We start from the raw sequence: 18,022 nt of genomic DNA, 5'->3' as shown, positions 1-18,022 counted from the left end.
ATTAAATTTCCTTTTGAAAATGTATTAAATAAAATATTGTGTAATAGCTAATGCACAGCCCACTATACCCTAAAATCTTGTCCCACGCGTCGAGAAAGTATAAACTTTATTTCCACATTACAAATAAATAAAAAATAATTTATATTAATTAACTTGTGGTATTATTGCGTTTTACCTATTCTAGAAATCACTATATTTGCAGAATTGTCGGGAACATTTTATCTTATACCTCGCCTTCAATAACATTTAGCACTAGGTAATTAACTAAAATATTAGACACAGAAATCGGCCTTTACAACAAGCTTATAAGCACTTTCATTCAATTTTGTCACTATTAATATTTGATAGGTCAGTATTTATTTATACTAAAGCGATGCTCTGAAATTTTAATTTCACTGGGAATCACACACAGTGTATTTCAAAAATCAAGCAACAGGAGCAGCTATTGCCAGTTTAATAGAGGGCCATGGACTTGCTGCAGGATTACGATGATGCCAGTGGCAAAGGCGAGTCAAGCTCAGAAGCAAAGCATTCATCAGGAATGGAACACGAGAGCTCTTCTCCAGACTCATCTCCCTTAAGGCTGTCTCTGCCATCTAAATCGTGCGCACCGCAGGTGGACGAAACCCTAATGGCGCTGGGCATTCCAGGCGTACCGAAAGATTTTCATAGCAAGCCGATCGATCCAGTTCAGCACAGCGTGAAATTTAATCCGACGTACGACCAGCTGTGGGCTCCCATCTATGGCCCTGCGCATCCCTATGCTAAGGACGGCATTGCCCAGGGCATGCGCAATCACAAGCTAGGGTTTGTGGAAGATGCCGCCATCGAGCCCTTCATGTTCGACGAGCAATACAACACTTTTCACAGGTAGGGTTTTTTTTTAACCAAACACAAATTTTAGCAGATTTTTTTCTTCAATATTTTTATTCTTAACGTTTCTCTGGAAATATTGGGAAGGACGGCATGACGCGTTCCACAGTTACGGATGGTGTAATTTTAAGGGTGCAGACAATTTTACTCGTCAACAAATTCTGGCAAATCTATTCCAATACTTTAACATCAGATTTAAGTTTTATTATCAAAATACTGGAACTGCAGCCTAACCGTAGTCGGGTGTAATTTATTAGAAGTAAACACTCATTATGTGGAAGTTCAGAAGTTCTGGCTAATCGTTTTCGCTGTTAAATTATTAATATTTTTAAAATGTTTGCTTGATCAATAAAACATCTGTTCTTGTAGAACGTTTGTCAAACTTGACAATTAATAAATTTGAAAATTTTAGCCACTAAAATTGTATCTGTCCACAGGTATGGCTATGCTGCTGATCCTTCTGCTTCGGTAGCCAACAATATAGTTGGAGATTTAGAGGCTTTGAAGGAGAATGATGGGTTGTCCGTTTATAATTTGCCTCAACGTGAACACAAGAAACGAAAACATGATTTGAAAACAGCCCAGGTGGAAGAAAATGGAGAAGAAGAAGAAAATGGCGAAGAGATTGACAATCCTGCATCTGAGGAATGGTTAAGAAAGAATAGAAAGAGCCCGTGGGCTGGTAAGAAGGAAGGATTGCAGACTGAGCTGACAGAAGAACAGAAGAAGTATGCTGAAGAACATGCAGAGAAGAAGGGTGAGAAAGAGAAGGGTGAGAAAGAGGAATTTGCAGACAAGACCACGTTCCATGGGAAGGAGGAGAGAGACTACCAGGGCAGGTCATGGGTTGCTCCTCCAAAAGATGCGAAGGCTACAAATGATCATTGTTATATTCCCAAGCGGTGGGTTCACACATGGAGTGGTCATACAAAAGGGGTTTCTGCAATCAGGTTCTTCCCCAAGTATGGTCATCTCTTGCTTTCTGCCAGTATGGACACCAAGATCAAGATTTGGGATGTTTTTAACAGCGGCAAATGCATGAGGACATACATGGGCCATTCCAAGGCAGTCAGAGATATATCATTTAGCAATGATGGTTCCAGATTTTTGAGTGCAGGGTATGATAGGAACATCAGACTTTGGGACACAGAAACAGGGAAGGTGATTTCATCATTCTCCACGGGGAAAATTCCTTATGTTGTAAAGCTCAATCCAGATGAGGATAAGCAAAATGTGCTTCTTGCAGGTATGAGTGATAAAAAGATTGTGCAGTGGGACATGAACAGTGGGGAGATCACTCAGGAATACGACCAACATCTTGGTGCTGTTAATACTATTACTTTCGTTGACAATAATAGGAGGTTTGTGACATCGAGTGATGACAAGTCTTTGAGGGTTTGGGAATTTGGTATTCCAGTGGTTATTAAATACATCAGTGAGCCGCATATGCATTCAATGCCATCTATTTCTCTCCATCCAAACACAAATTGGCTTGCTGCACAGAGTTTGGATAATCAAATTCTTATCTACAGTACAAGGGAGAGGTTCCAACTTAATAAGAAGAAGAGGTTTGCAGGGCACATTGCAGCAGGTTATGCTTGCCAAGTTAACTTTTCACCTGATGGGCGGTTTGTCATGTCTGGAGATGGTGAGGGCAGGTGCTGGTTTTGGGACTGGAAAACTTGCAAAGTGTTCAGAACTCTTAAATGCCATGAAAGTGTTTGCATAGGCTGTGAGTGGCATCCTTTGGAACAGAGTAAGGTTGCTACATGTGGCTGGGATGGGATGATTAAGTATTGGTAAGTAAGCTATCTTAGATTTATTCTATTTGTTAATGTATGTGTTGCTTCATAGTCATTGATATTGATTCTGTTCCTTTTTAATAATCAATTTCAGTGCCCTACAAATGGGTACATTGTTTTGTTTGGTATCATTTGACATTTTTGGGGAAACAGAGAACTCTTTTCTGACCAGTGCACGTTTGTTATGTTTGCAGGGATTGAATTAATAACAATAAACAATGTGTAATATAAGCTTCAAACTTGCCATGAGCATGTATTTCTGGAGGTGCTTTATGAATAGAGTGGATGCACGGCCTTTTCAACATGTAAGTGCAGAAGCAATGCTCAATCTACAGAGAAGAATGAAATGTTTGCCAGGCTTTCAATAACTACTAACAATTTTCTCATTTTTGCTGAAATCTAAATGGTTATTAACCTTTGATGTATAAGTCATAGTATAGAGATTTTCTGCCTATGGGGATGCACATCGCACTTTATGCACCTCATGACTTTCATCTTCAAATACTGTCGAATCATCAGTTTCTCCATTGTATTTTATATTATTCTGCTTTGTGCAGCATAAATTTCAATTCTAAACTATGGAGCCGATTGGGAACTATTCCTGTAGCCTGCATCATTTTCAAGGGAATATAATAACCATATATTGATTTCACCTGACATTTCACTTCTGTCCAAAATCCTTTAGGAATTAAATCTGCATCTCTACATGTGATACTCTCATTTAGTTGAATGTTTGAGAAAATAGTCAAACACTTCCTCCCTAGCAGACATCAGCTGATTTACTTGTTGAATTTCATGTGATATCTCTCATGTATACTGTTTATAATATCACTAAATTGTTAAGGAGTTACTCTTGGAGAGGGGAGCATGGTCCAACTTGGCTTGATTGGCTCAAGGTTTGGCTCATGGTATTGGTCATTGGTGGTTTCTCGGACCCCCTTGGCCTATATATCGGAGGTTTGGGATGACTATGCCAGTGAGTTAATCATTGTAGGTACATGCAGCCAGAATTGCTCTAGTATTCAATGAGTATTTTAGCTTTTCTTTTATTTGCCATGTTTTTCCCATTTTGAACCCATGTAATCCATTTAAACTTTCAGTTTTCATTAAAATGTAATGCTACTATGGTTCTTTGTATATGTACGAAAAAATATTAAATAGTCAGCCATTAGGATTTTAAATTAACACACACCCCTACAAACTCTTTGCTGTCACTGTAGGTTCTGCCCCTCGGCATCAACGAGTTAAAAGAAGAGACCCTTAAAAAATTCACTCATTTCCTAGAGAACTATGAAGGAATGTATAAAAGGAATAATCCATTTCAAAATATGAGCCAAAATCTCCAAATAACTGTGTAAATTCTACTTAACTTTCATTAACTCCTGCTTTTTTCAACAATAAGTCTGCTAAAAGAACATTTGTTTTTGAAAATCACCAATCTTCTTATTTATCATGTTTTTTAAAATCTTGTTTCAGGATACCAGTCAATTAATTGTCGTTGCAAGTCACAAATGCGGTAACACTAAAAAGAACTGACAGTAGATTGTTTCTCAACATGCCAGCACAATTAATGTATTGTAAATAATGGGACCTGATTGATTAATTGTTCCGGATAGCCATCCTCAAGAGCCATTCTTTTGTGCATTCTTTTTATAATTTTGTTCTCCTGCTCTTAGTGGATATTTCATCTGTTTTGAAAAATGTTCATTCATGATTCATAGTCATAATGATTCAACCATAAAATCATTCTAGCTTACTGGACTTGTGAAGATGTGGTAGACATGAAACTTTGTAAAACAAAGTCAACATTTTCATACTGGACGCACCTTGACCTCATCCAAACATATGAGAACAGCATAATGTAAATATGCATACAGAAATTCTAAAGCAACCTATTAATATTATAAGGAATTACATAATAGATCAAATTGTAGTGATATGTAAAAAAAAAGCAGAAAACCTGAATACTAACGACAGTTACTAAAATGGTCCCCAAGTGCCATGAACCAAAATAGGCCTTTAAGAGATACAAATGCCATATGATACAAATCATCAAGGATAGAAAAGGTCAAGGGTGTTACAAACCTATCAAGATAATAATTCATTGAGAATCATAAAGTCCACTGTCTCTGTTGATACTAGCCTATCTTACCACAAAAAATACAACTATGTGCTTGAAATTTCCATGTGTCCTGTCCTTTGAACCTTTTACCGCATATTATTATTATGGTTGTCTTCAGTCAAATTATGGTATCTATATAAAGGTATAGAACAAATCAACTGCAGTTGGAGACAACTTATAAGATATCAATGGTTCTCTGTTTATAACCTCTTTAACTAAATAATCAGCCCAAACCATTATTTATTTTATTTTTTTAAATTTACATTTTTAAAATGCATATAATGCATGCAGATGCTCCATCAACTCCAACCATTGAAATTTAAATGCCACTTAAAGGAACTTACTCAGAAAGACTGGCAGAGTATGTGAACAAAGCCATAGATTTATTTTCCTGGTGCCTCACACTATCAGCACTCAACAGCTCTAATTTTGAGGCACTTTGCAGAAGTTTTAAAGATGCATGGAAGTAGAAACCAATAACTTCAAGTTCATCGCCTCCATTGCACTGGATCATTCAATAACAAAGAGTTAACTAACCAGAAAGACCTCAATTCAAACATCACAGATCACACACAAAAACCCTAATGAATTTTGTTCAAACCCAAAGAATGAAGTGTATGGGCAATTTACACAAAACAAATATAAACCTTAAGCCTGTAAGCCTTTTGTTCCAAATCCCTGCCTTCTTCTAAAGCTGCATTTGCCATACATGACTGATGTTCCTTGTTTGAACTTACAAGTGCTCTCTCAATATCCATTTCTATAAACCCTTTCCACATCGGAGATTTTAGTTGGGAGCATAAAGTCCCCTTATGAGATGTGTCTGATTGTTTATGAACTATAGAAGATTCACCACTAGAAGCACCAATCAATGATCCTTCCAGTCGGTTGCCTTTGTAAAGTACTATATCCACACTGGAGTCATCTCCTCTACCTTCTGATCTATTTGCTGAATGGGTTGAAGTTTTAGACTTATCTTTAATTGAATCTGTTTCAGCCATAGCTTTTCTTTCCTCTAAGGAACAAAGTGAATCCCTCTCTTTTTCAGGAAGGTAACATGACCTTGGCATTCTATATTTACTAGAAAATGTGCCTGACTTATATTTTCTGACAAATGAACTCTTGGCTTTGTGTTTGTAAACTGCTTACTGTCTTTTCCACCACTGTTGTTACTCGTAGACTTATCAACCCTGGACTTCTCATTTGTTCCTAATGGTTTACACCGGTCTTTGGTACAAATAATAAATCCAGAATCATCACTTAGTGCATCACCAATTATGCCTCCTTTTGGACTAGAGAACCTCAAATTACAAGAATCTATCAAGTCACCTTTTCTTGCATTTTTGCATCTAACCAATGATGGTTTTTCAGCTTTTACATTCCTTACAGGCAGTGACGAAACAGAGCACTCTAATGGAGATTCTTGTCTTTCAGGTACAGTGCCAAGAGACTTAGTATAGCAGGAAAACTTAGATGAACTGGATGTAGAAGATAGAAATGGAGGCCAACAAGATAACTCCTTTTTCAAAGGTTCACTATGATCAGAAACCTTCTACATTAATCCATGCTCTTTGGACTGTTGGTTGCTATGTTCTGCTATCTCATGAAGCATGCATTCCACATTTGATGAAGCATTTTTTACTTATTTTTCTTGTTCATCTTTATTTCCTTTGCTTGCACGAGGCTGAATAGACCCCGTCTTTAAAGCTTTTACTCTTTTTGGCTCAGGTTGTCTTTCTTCCTCCCCTACTTAACAATCCACCATGCAATTTGTTTCTAGCACCCCTTGATGGGTTGCCTTTGCTTCCTTCCACTCCATGAGTTTCCTTTTCTTGGTTACCTGCTGCTGATCCTTAAATTTACCTCCATTCATACTTTCCACACCATTTTCTTTGATTAATTCATCATTTGTTGCAATTTTGAATCCATGACCTGTTCTCTTTGATTTCAGAGGCAGCAAATCAACCCCGCTGGCATATCATGCACTGCCATGGAATGACCAAAATGGGTTCTGTAATCTTTTCTACTAGAAAATTATTTTCCAATACATGACAAAATTATCGGATGATGCTTTCACAGAAAATACAGTTGTTACCTAAATTGTTTTTTGCCTTCATCGTTTTTGCAGATTTGCACATCTTTAATTCGCTATCCATCTTACGCTTTACATTTAAAGTGTGTGCAAGGCCTACTTCAGTTTCACAGACTGTCATGAGGCAATAAAAAACTGAAACAGTTAATCTAAACACAAAGACAAGAAACTCACTAATCACTAAACAACTATCTACAAAAGGAAAAACACTACATCAAAATAATCATGTATATTCTAGAACTGTTCGAAGCCAGATCTATTTACAAAAGGAAAAACACTACATCAAAATAATCATTTATATTCTAGAACTGTTCGAAGCCAATTATTTGCATTTCATGCCAACAATGCAGATTCATATCAAAATCATAATTATCTGTAAAAACAAATTATGGTAACACAAAGTCATTGATGTAACAAGTTATTTTCACCCTATATACATATTACATACCATCTATAAGAATAATTTATGCTGTCTTAGGATTGGCTTTCAAAAAACTTATTACATTTCAATTTCAACAGCATTTGTCATGCAGAAATGTACACCTTCCATCTGCCAATCTAATTTGAACAATCTATAATCTAGGTTGTGAGAGGATGAAAGTTATAATTTCTGCAATAAATCTACTAAAATGACACAATTTAAGTATAAAATGAGAGAGAAAGAACAGAAAGAGGCAAAAACGCATATCAGAGGTGCCTGTGAAACATTCTGAGCGAAAAGACAGAATACTTCAGGTGGATCAAATGACCACCAGGATTTTATAACAAACTAAAGATATATACATTTCACAGTTTTTGTTAATTGTAATTGTCAAATATGCTAAGTTCTTTCAGGTGCAATTTACTAAGGTCTTGGCATCTCCCAATTTATATTTTGGATGTTTTGTTTTGTCACTTGCCCCCTCACCTGCATGAATCTGGGTTTGGCTTCTTTGGTCTTGTTCTCATTTATGGTTATATGGTTTCTTTGTTTGCTTGGGTGTGAAAACAAAACCAAAAATACTGAGAGGGGTGGGGGGGGGGGTGCATCAGTATTTTAAGAACTTCTAACTGATTTAGCCAAATGAAAAAGCAGAACAAACAATCACAAAGCTGACACAGTTTATCTTGTGGAAAACCCTCTCGGGTAAAAAAATCACGGCACAAAATAGCTATTATAATCAAAATGGGCACCAACCCAATTACAAAAGTGAGCTACAACTCACGCAAAGAGCACCAACTCTTGACAACTGAGGCACCAACCTCGAGCTCCAACTCAGAAAGTAACACAAAGGCTCCAACCTCTGAACATTTTGAAGAAATTAAAATGGATTTACAACTTCTCTGAACATTTTGAAAGACTTCACAGCTCAATATTTATGATTATATCAGATTCTATAAAACTTTCTGCACAATGTGGGAGCAACACACTAGAAGCTCCTTACATTACTCAATCTCCATCCACACAGAAAAACGATCTGTTCCCTTTTTGAATTTCCAGAAAAACTTATAAACACAGCAATGAATAGAGGCACAACTCAGATGCTAATACATGTAAACTCAACACTCCCAAAACATTCCCATTATCGACAAAACTTTATGTATGATAGTATGTATGATCCTCTGCAAAAATCTCTTCAGATGATAAGAAAAACAGTTAACCTGAAAACGTGATTAACATCTCTCAGCAAGAAGGCTGCTCACATGACCCGTTAATGTGTCTTTTAGGGTTAATCCTAGCAATTCTGAAGAAAAGATTTCTATTTGGCGTTGTCTTGACACTGGGTGGATCAAAATCAATTTTGATGGCGCAGCACGCGGAAACCTGGGCCCTTCTAGTGCGAGTTGTGTGGCTAAGGACTGTAATGGTGCAGTCATCGCTAGATGCAAACAGGTCTACCTCCAGGAACAAACAATGAAGTTGAAGCAGAAGTGTCTTTGATGGCGGTCCAATTGGTGGGAAGGATTGGTGTGGAGAAAATTCATCTGGAAGGGGATTCTCAAATCATAACCCATGCCATTATCAGGGGTGAAGCACAAAACTGGAGGATAGACAGAAATTCAAGGCATTAGAAACCTACTGCTTTCTTTTCAAAGTTTCAAAGTTTCCCATGTGCTCAGAGATGGAAACAAGGAAGCTGACATGTGCGCCAACCAGGCCTTCGAATTACAAGTGGGTGAAGTCAGAATTGATATCTATCTGCCCAACGGTAATAATTTGATTTGAATGGACTTGCTTTTATTTGTTTTGAACTTGGTGTTTGTATTAGCCCAATACTTTGGGGAGGTGAATCAAGGTGAAAAGGGACAAACATTGGCTTTAATTGCATGTCAGACCCCATACAGCAATATATCCCATTGGGCGCATACTTTTAAGAAATCCTTTCCCATATCTTTCAGGCGGGCTTGATCATAAAGGAATGTGTATGATGCATGGGTAAGGTGGCGGCAGTTTTCCTTACACATTGTACCTTGTGCTTGCGAATTAATGCTTGGGTCATTAACTGTGCATATTGCCACTTTCGTATGGCGATGCCCATTAATGACTTGCAAGGCGAGCCGTCGTTTATGAGGGATTGTCAGAGCTTGCATCACAAGCTAAAGCATAAGGTGAGTCGAGGTAGAAGGAGTGGTGTATTTCGAGACTGGAAGCTAAGGGCTGTTTCATCTCAGACTGAATTGGAGCATTACAGTAGTTGAACACCATGGAACCCAATTTTTCTCTGCAAGCCTCTAGACTGATGGTGGCCTTTTGGGGCCAAATTTCCAACGACAGGCTGTCAAATGTTTTCAAGTTTGTGGAGAAGGAATTCCTCACTCAAGTTAAGATAGTCCTGGGAGATGAATACTTGCGAGCACAGTTTAAGTATCGCACTAATGTAGACATAGCATCAATGTTTGCTGCTTGGTGTTTTGAACTGGAGAACAAGGAAAATGTCTGTTGGATTGTGACTAGCTGTTTTCAGGACAAATGGCGCAGTGGGTTTGAAAGCTTTATGAAAATGACACGAGATGGGAAAGGTTTCATCTGCCCAGATGGAGCTTGGCTCTATGTGACCAAAATTTGCCCCCCAATACGCCCTTATCTTCTATGGAGCACGAATTGCAATAAGGAGGTGCGTCGCGCATAGGCTCAAGTGGGAATGCATGGGATAAAGGAATACTTGAAGGCGTGAGAAAGGTAGGAAATCAAAGGAGAACTGGAGAAATGGGGTCCTCATGATCAGATATCTCCAACCACAGGCACAGCTTCTTCCTCCAAAGGGAAGCGAGGACGGCTGAGGGACTTGAAGAAGAGGCAGCTGAGGCGTACCCTGTGGATTGGCTTTCCACCGGAGGACAACTATGATCTGGATGACCCCAAGGAACCGTAGGATGGCGACTGGGATGATGGTATGCATTTTTGTAATGAAAATGTAAACTTTGTAAGGACATGTTAGCTTCTCGTAGATGTTGGGGTGTGGTAGGTAACTTTATTTTGTGCTCAAAAAGATTATCTTACAACACGAATCTTTTGAGACCTAAAACTTATACAAGCAGCTCCCAAAATGCGAATCGTTTTTTATAAAAACAATTCACGCCACACAAGCCGACACCAACTCCAGAAAGAGAAGCAAAAAAAAAACTATGCCCAGATTTTTGTATTCACCCTGAATCACGACTCAACCAGATCGGAGAATGCCACGACTTTATTCGGCCCGAAAAATAATATGGGTAATACAATACCTCCAAAAGACAAACATACTAAAATCGAAGATTATTCAAAATTTTTATCATTAAGACTTCAGCTCTATTTTAAAAAACGGCATCAGCTATTCTTTGAATAATAGCATCGGCTAGCATCGGCTATTCTTTTTAGCATATATGATTCGCAGCTAACAAAAACAACATCTCAGCCCAAAATAGTGAGAAGGTCCAGACATAATGGCCTTGGCTTCCTTTATTTTTTTTATGTCACAGAATAATTTGTAGTTAAAAAACAGTTCTATTTCAGATGAAACAAAACGCCCATACTTCATCGCACAGACTGTACATAACGTTAGCCATCATTGCCAAGGCGATCAAAAAGGAACTCGAAACACATGGTCTGAAAACCAAGAACATCCAACCAAGACACATAGGCATAAAAAACGCTTAACCAGAATACATAATCATCAAAATAATCATTCCTCTTCATCTGAGATAAAAAAAAACCTGCCAGAGAATTATGTCTTCATAATAACATCTTCGGCAAGATGAAATCAGACAGAATCAAACACCTGTCCCCAAACTGCCAAAAAGAAGCAATCTGATCGAAAGTAGAACCTCTTAAAAAAAAGAAAAAACGTCTTCATAAGCACACGGCCAATAGCTGGAAAGACACGGCATAAACATTCAGCTGGGACAAAAAACTTGTCAACCTGTAAACTATCAACACACCCATCAGAATAAATGACAGTTGACCCTTAGATCATACTTTTGGACTATACGAATATAACATGGCAAGCTGAGAAGCAGCTGATATAGTCACATACTACCGAAGCATACACAAAGACAACCAGCTCAACAGATACTTTGATTCAAACCAATATCGCTTGAACAGGGTGAGGCTCCCTATACAACCCCTCCAAATTTTATCTTAAAAAATTACACAATTCAAAAATTCAACTAAATTCATGCGCTACAATGTTAAAGTCATTTTTCATTGAATGAAGTCTTCTTTTGTTGTCTCCTCCATTAAGTAAATAAATGTTTATCCACCTAATAGAACAACATCATTACAGCCTACCCTTGGCCCAAAGCTTCCAATGTACAATGCATCTCAGTGTGATAATCGCTTTTTCTGCTAAGCTCTCTTTTGGTATTTCAAATTTGGGTTCTCCATGCAAGTATTTCTTCTGTTTGATACAATCACTGGAAATCTCATCCTAGGGTACCATCTTCTTCATAATGGTTATGCAATTCTTTTCTTCTTCTTTCTCAAACTTTGCTGTTAGCTTTAATTGAGGTGTATTTCTGTTTCAGATATTTTCCACTTCGAATTAATTGGAATTGATAGAATAAACAACATTAACATTTACAGCTAAAAAATAAAATTCCAGCATAGGCATCCTCATTGCAGAACAATATGTATATTGACTTCACATTTGATACAATAAAAAAATGTCAGAGGAAAATATGTAATGGAGGTAGCAGGCTAATCTCAAAGGAAAATAAACTAAAACATTGTACGCTTTATTGAGTTGAGGTAACTTCCTGTTGAAGTTACCTGTCAAAGGTATTAAATGTCAATCTATAATGTTGATAATATCAGGTTACAAGAGGTTGCTCTGTAAAAAATACAGAAATCCTTATTGATATTTGAGAATTTTTATGGATATTAAAAGCAGAAATGCAGTTTTTCAATAAAAAGAAATGGACATTCAAGTGGAAATTGAATACCGTTGAGTTTCTGATGTAGCTTCATCAATATTGCATTGGAATCCAGTATACGTGGTTTACTCAAGGCATATATCTTCTTTTTAGCCTCCCCTACACTGTAGGACAGACAGATCAACAGCTGTAGCTGGAGAAAGGATATATGTAGTAAGGCAGAGAAAAATTAAAAAGCTAATATATTCTTAATAATATTAACAATATTAGGTAATTTGCTGATGACAACCTTTTGTTTGGAGCAGCTAAAAGAAAAGAGGCAACTCAGCTTTCAGAATTATTGATCTCATATGGTAAAGCCTCGGGTCAATCTGTCAACAGAGAGAAATCGGAAATCTTTCTCTTCTCAAACTCCTCCAAGATGAAGGAAGAATTCTAAAAATTCTTAACTTTAGGAGGGGCCTTTTGCCCTGTGTTTATCTGGGAATCCCAATAGACAAAGGATTAAGAAACTCAAAACTATGGGACCCCTTCAAAGTTAAAATGGATAAGTCCATCAACTATTGGAAAGGGAAGTGGCTTTCCTGGGCGGGTAGGCTTGTTATGCTTCATTCAGTTATTTCAGAGTTGCCCATTTATCTTCTCTCCTTTTTGGCACTAACTGCAGAAATGAATGCCTTCATAGTAAAGAAAATGAGGAATTTCATTTGGCAGAATTCTGAAGGAAAAAATAGAATTGCTTTGATTGCATGGGAGAAAATTTGTAAACCAAAGGCTTTGGAGGGTGTGGGGGTTCGTGATCAGCTTCTCCAGAATCAAGCTTTGGGTGCAAAATTTGTTTGGAAAATGATAAAAGAACCCTCGGCCAGGTGGGTTAGATTATTGCAAGCAAAATATTTGAATGTAGAAAACTCAGGTAACCTTATGAGAGATCAATCCTCCAAGGGGTTCCAGGATATGGAACTTCATTCTTAAATGCAGGCACATAGTGGCAGACTTTGTGTCTTGGGATGTTCATGATGGTCTTTCCTACCTCTTTTGGGAAGACTTTTGGGGAGGGTATCCGAGTTTGGATAGCATAATTTCAATTCAGTCAACCAGATCCTAGTTAAAGCAACATTGGGGCTCCTTCATCAAAAACTGTGTAGTTTTCTTGGAAGAGGACTCTATAATGGGTTGGTTCTGGAATAGTTTTCAAGGTTTACCCCTATCTCCTAGAGAAATTGAGCAGCTGGTGGATATACTTAAGGATAGACAATCGGCCTTTAGGAAAGGACATTATTCCCTCATCTGGCTGCCCTCAAAATTGGGTCAATATGATGCTAAAGAAGGCTATCACCTTCTCGCCAATCAAATGGAGAATTATGATTTAGGTATTCCCCAAAAACTTTTCTGGAGTAATAAATTGATTGCTAAGGCGGGGGTTTTTGCTTGGCTAGCCACTAGAAGGAAAATTCTGACTACAGATAAGTTTAGGAGAATGGGTTCTCAAGGCCCATCAAGATGTATTCTATGTAAAGCCCAAGAAGAATCAGTAGATCACCTTCTCCTTAATTGTTCCTTTACAGCTAAATGTTGGAGATGGCTTTGTGCTAAATTGGGATGGATAACAACATTACCCAATGATATTGTATCTCTTTTTCAGGGTTGGCCAATCAGTCCACATAATGGTATCCTCAGCTCTTTATGGGGAGTCAATACTTCTTGCCTAGTTTGGGAGGTCTGGAAAGAGAGAAATAGGAGAATTTTTTGGAATAAAGCAAGGAAACTTGGTTCAGTTCTGAACTCTCTAGAAGTATCTATTGTTGAGAATATTAATAACATGCTTGCTTTAGATCTATCAGTTGGCAAAAAGAACTTAACGGACAGTGATGATCGGATCAGATCTGGTTGGCCAGGGATCAAGATTCCTTCTTTCTTAGGGGGTATTGGGGACAAGTAGAAGTGAAGCAGTTTGGACTCTTCCAAATGAGGGTTGGCTGAAGCTTAATTTTGATGGAGCCTCTAGAGGAAACCCTGGCCCCTCGGGGGCTGGGTGTGTTATAAGGGACCGTGAAGGTAGTTTCATTGGGAAGCTCGCAGTCCCAATTCCGAAAGATACTAATAATATGGCTGAATTTATGGCTTTGATGATTGGCTTGCAAGAGTGTCTCAAGAAAGGGATTAGAAAGGTTGAAATAGAAGGGGATTCAGCATTAGTTATAAATGCGATAAGGGTGTCTAGTATTCCGAACTGGAAACTCAATACTTTACTTGAAAAATGTCTCTATATTCTGGAGAAATTTGACAATTTCACTTGCAAACATATTTACAGAGAAGCCAATTCAGAAGCAGATTCCTTATCAAAATTGGCGGCAGAAGGTATTCAACAGACTTGGTGGATAGAGGAATTTGGCCTTAAAAATTGTTAGTAGCTAGGAGTCTGGTTGACAGACATGTTTCCAGCAGCAAGAAGAAGCTTAGTTGAAGCCCCGCGCAGCTAGGCTTTTAAATTTAAATCTCTTTAAGGCTTTAAACTTAAATCTTTTCCTCTAATGGTCATTTGCATTAAATGCGGCCAGCTGCCGCTGAGGGGGAATGACTGGTTAAGTTTATTTTTGCTGTTGCGGTTGAAAATAGCTGTTTTGATGGAAAAGACTCAAATCTGAATGATTCGACAGGGCATGTTCACAGACCAAGGAGTTTATTATCATCGCCATACAGACAAATCTTCTGGCTCGTTTTTATTAAATAACTATCTAGCTTTAACCGTATAGATGCACTGTTGATCTTTTCAGACTATTGCTATCTCTATTGAACTCTTGTAATTTTGTGGGTCGGCTAAAGTTCAAATCGGACACTTCTGTCATGACAGGTTTGGTCGGGCTTCAAGACTGTTAATTTCTGTAATCATTTTATCTTTTTTTCTAATATAAACTTTTGGCTTTACTGTTTGCTGATTAAAAAAACAAAATTACCTAGGTTCAAAAAATCCTATGAGCTCCTCACAACTCAAGCCAATAAACGGCACAGTTGGGATCTAATAATTACAGAAAGCATTCAAAAGTGGCTCATGTTTAAAAAGCTCAAAACAATGGTCCAAGAATTTACCATGACCAAGGATAACCGTAACCACATTTAAATTTAAAAAATTTAAAAACAAACTTAACAAATTTGAATATGAGTTGTTCCTTGATTCCCCACATATATTGAAACTGAATCCCATCGTTGCATCGTTTCATGTCTGTGTAATGTTCCATTTTCATTAATTCATCATCCCATTTCTTTATTTTTCCAATGGGCTGGAGAAACAATTTCAATGAGGTCATGATTTGGGAAAATAGGCACACAAACAAATAAGACTAGCACTTGCACTGGTTACGCTGATAGTCAGGTATAGTTTGGGTAATTTATTTAGGTGGAGGAAATTGCCTTTGTTAGAATTTTATTTACAATATAAGTAAATAGTTCTTAAATAAATGGATCAAAATAAAATAATTCTTAAATAAAACTAATGTAAATAACAAAATAGAAGAATTAATGAGTGGGTTTTTGTTTTTTTTCAAATGTATAATGAAAATTCTCAAGTTAATCAAAGATTTTACAATGATTTATAATATTATAATAATTTATACCAATCATTTATGTTACATTAATATTATTATATCCTTAAAATTTTGGAATCCCACAAACCGTGATTGCTCAATCAATTAATATTGAGCAAAACACTTAATTAAGAAAAAAGCCAAATATTGATGAGGGAGATCAAACAAATCTGCACCTCGGGTGTCTGAAAATTCAATGATGCGCCTATAGAAGCAGTTTTTACTAAATAAACATGATTCTTAAATAGGCAAGGACCATTGTCTACATATTAATGATTTTATAAATAATATTATTTCATAATTATAAGTTACTTATTCTCTCTTTAACCTGAATTAATGTTGCCCTATAAAAAAACAATTACAAAAAACCATCTCCATATCATAAATGAAGTGAAATACTTGAACTTTTTTTTGCAATTTCTAAAAACGTGTTAATGTAGTGTTTCTGACTTGGTTATGACTTGGTTATGTTATTAAATGTAATTTTATTTTTAGTGTTTGTCTACTTATGTTTATTCCAAACAACACTTTGAAAGAAACATCTTATTTATTTTATCATAAAATATTTCTCTTAATATTGGTCATGTATAAACTTGCAACTATAAAAGCAGAATTGTCATAACCATAAACGAGTAGAACTCAATAACATGAATGTCCAAGGAATGAACAAAATAAAATCAATAGAGAACTTGAAATAATGACAAAAATGCACTTTGTTAAAAAATAATCAAAAAGTTTTTCCTATTGAGGATCATCATGTTAGTTTTATGTAACTAGGTTGTAAAATAAATAGGAGATGGGTTCTAATAGCCGCAAGGCAACATTAGAACCCATCCCAAAAAGGGTCGGGCCCTTTCCCTTTGTAATCTCACCTTTTAGGTTGCGTGGAGTGTAACCAACAAATAGGGCTAGGCCCTCTACCTTTCCACACGTATGGTGTATTATCTTAGCACCCTATAATAGGGCTGCACTAAATGGAACGTGGAGTTGAGATATAGGGCCGACCCTATTCCTATCTTGCACATGTAACGTGGAAAAGACAAAAGTCTTTAGCGCCAAAAGTGCCTTATTGGGCCGACCCAATAAGGCACCTATCCATATATATAACAAGCCACAAAGATTGTATTCTACACAATGAACACACACAAATTACCTCTGTTGTGTGGAAATCATAATAAGTGCGAAATTTTCAGTTGTGAAGCGAAGTACTTTTCAGTCATCTATTCAACCATTAATGCGAAGCCCTTCTTCAAGTCAAGCGAATTTAACACTCCAGCTGTGTGTGAACTCATCCAGAGCAAGGTACAGATCTAGAGCGAACTTGGTGTCCTCTTACAGCGCTGATTAGTGCAACTTGTGCTACTGAATGTGCAGAAACAAAAGTACAGATCCGAACCACAAAGTTGTGCAAGTTCAGTGTGCTGGAGTGCAAGGAAAAGGTTGCAGATTGATGTTCACAGTTGCTGACCTAGAGGCTGTCATAAATCTAAACTAAGATAAGTCTGTTCTTATCTATCATCACTTCTTGTTGATTATTCTACCCTAGGTGGGAACTTTGTAACTCTACTACTTTAACCTAATCTAATCAGATTTGAGGATCTATTATTGCTGGGTTTTTCCTCCAAGAGGGAGGTTTTCCCAGGGTATCCTGTGTTATGTGTTGTTTTCTGATTTCTGCAACTATATCTGTTAGTAATCATACATCTGTTCTCTAAAATTAACACATCATTGTAAAAAAGTGCTAAAGTTAGTTATGTCACAAATCACAGTTGTGAAAACTTCTTATAGCTGAATATTAAACATAAGTGTTTATGAAGATCAATCCATTGGTCTCTAAGTACTTTTCAAGTCATAACCAAACATTTGATTTGTTTGTTTCATGCAATTCTATTGTTAACTAATTGTTGAATATCCTCCAATGTTCTCTTACATTTAAGATATTTGTAAAAAGTGCAATTTAAGGCTTTTGAGTGGAGGGAAATCACAAAGATTTATGGCTCCATGTGTAAGGTTATTTTTTACACTGTAAAACAACAATGACAATATCAACTAAAAAAAAACATAACTACAGTTCCATATCATACAAAAAACAAATATCTCAAGGAGATGGCGAAAGAAACTATAAACATTGATTCTAAGTTAGCAAATTTCATTGAAATATAATAGTTAAAACACAATATGTAGACGAACAAATTCTTTCTCAATTTACAACTCAAAT

At 36.9% G+C, this 18,022-nt stretch overlaps 2 protein-coding genes across 4 annotated transcripts; both read left to right on the top strand.

Moving 5' to 3' along the window:
• Positions 1-258: 258 nt before the first annotated feature.
• On the top strand, positions 259-6,839 carry LOC131035759 (uncharacterized). 3 transcript variants are annotated; one of them, XR_009103999.2, is made up of 4 exons: positions 261-870; positions 1,311-2,672; positions 2,870-2,980; positions 6,232-6,839. XR_009103999.2 is itself a non-coding variant. In XM_057967503.2 (3 exons), the coding sequence occupies exons 1-3, from the start codon at positions 467-469 to the stop codon at positions 2,874-2,876; spliced, it is 1,773 nt and encodes a 590-aa protein (XP_057823486.2). In that variant the 5' UTR covers positions 261-466; the 3' UTR covers positions 2,877-3,332. The 3 variants fall into 3 exon arrangements, 2 of the variants coding, with proteins under 2 accessions (XP_057823487.2, XP_057823486.2); XM_057967503.2 differs by lacking the exon at positions 6,232-6,839 and having other exon boundaries at positions 2,870-3,332; XM_057967504.2 differs by lacking the exons at positions 2,870-2,980; positions 6,232-6,839 and having other exon boundaries at positions 259-870; positions 1,311-2,676.
• A 6,552-nt stretch (positions 6,840-13,391) lies between these two features.
• On the top strand, positions 13,392-14,162 carry LOC131876305 (uncharacterized). Its single transcript, XM_059221231.1, has one exon. The coding sequence runs from the start codon at positions 13,392-13,394 to the stop codon at positions 14,160-14,162; it is 771 nt and encodes a 256-aa protein (XP_059077214.1).
• Positions 14,163-18,022: the final 3,860 nt, after the last annotated feature.

Source organism: Cryptomeria japonica, chromosome 5 (assembly GCF_030272615.1).
Source record: "Cryptomeria japonica chromosome 5, Sugi_1.0, whole genome shotgun sequence".
In the NCBI taxonomy this organism is placed as follows: domain Eukaryota; kingdom Viridiplantae; phylum Streptophyta; class Pinopsida; order Cupressales; family Cupressaceae; genus Cryptomeria; species Cryptomeria japonica.
Note: the sequence above shows the minus strand (reverse complement) of the source record. Positions and strands in the feature narration are given on the sequence as shown.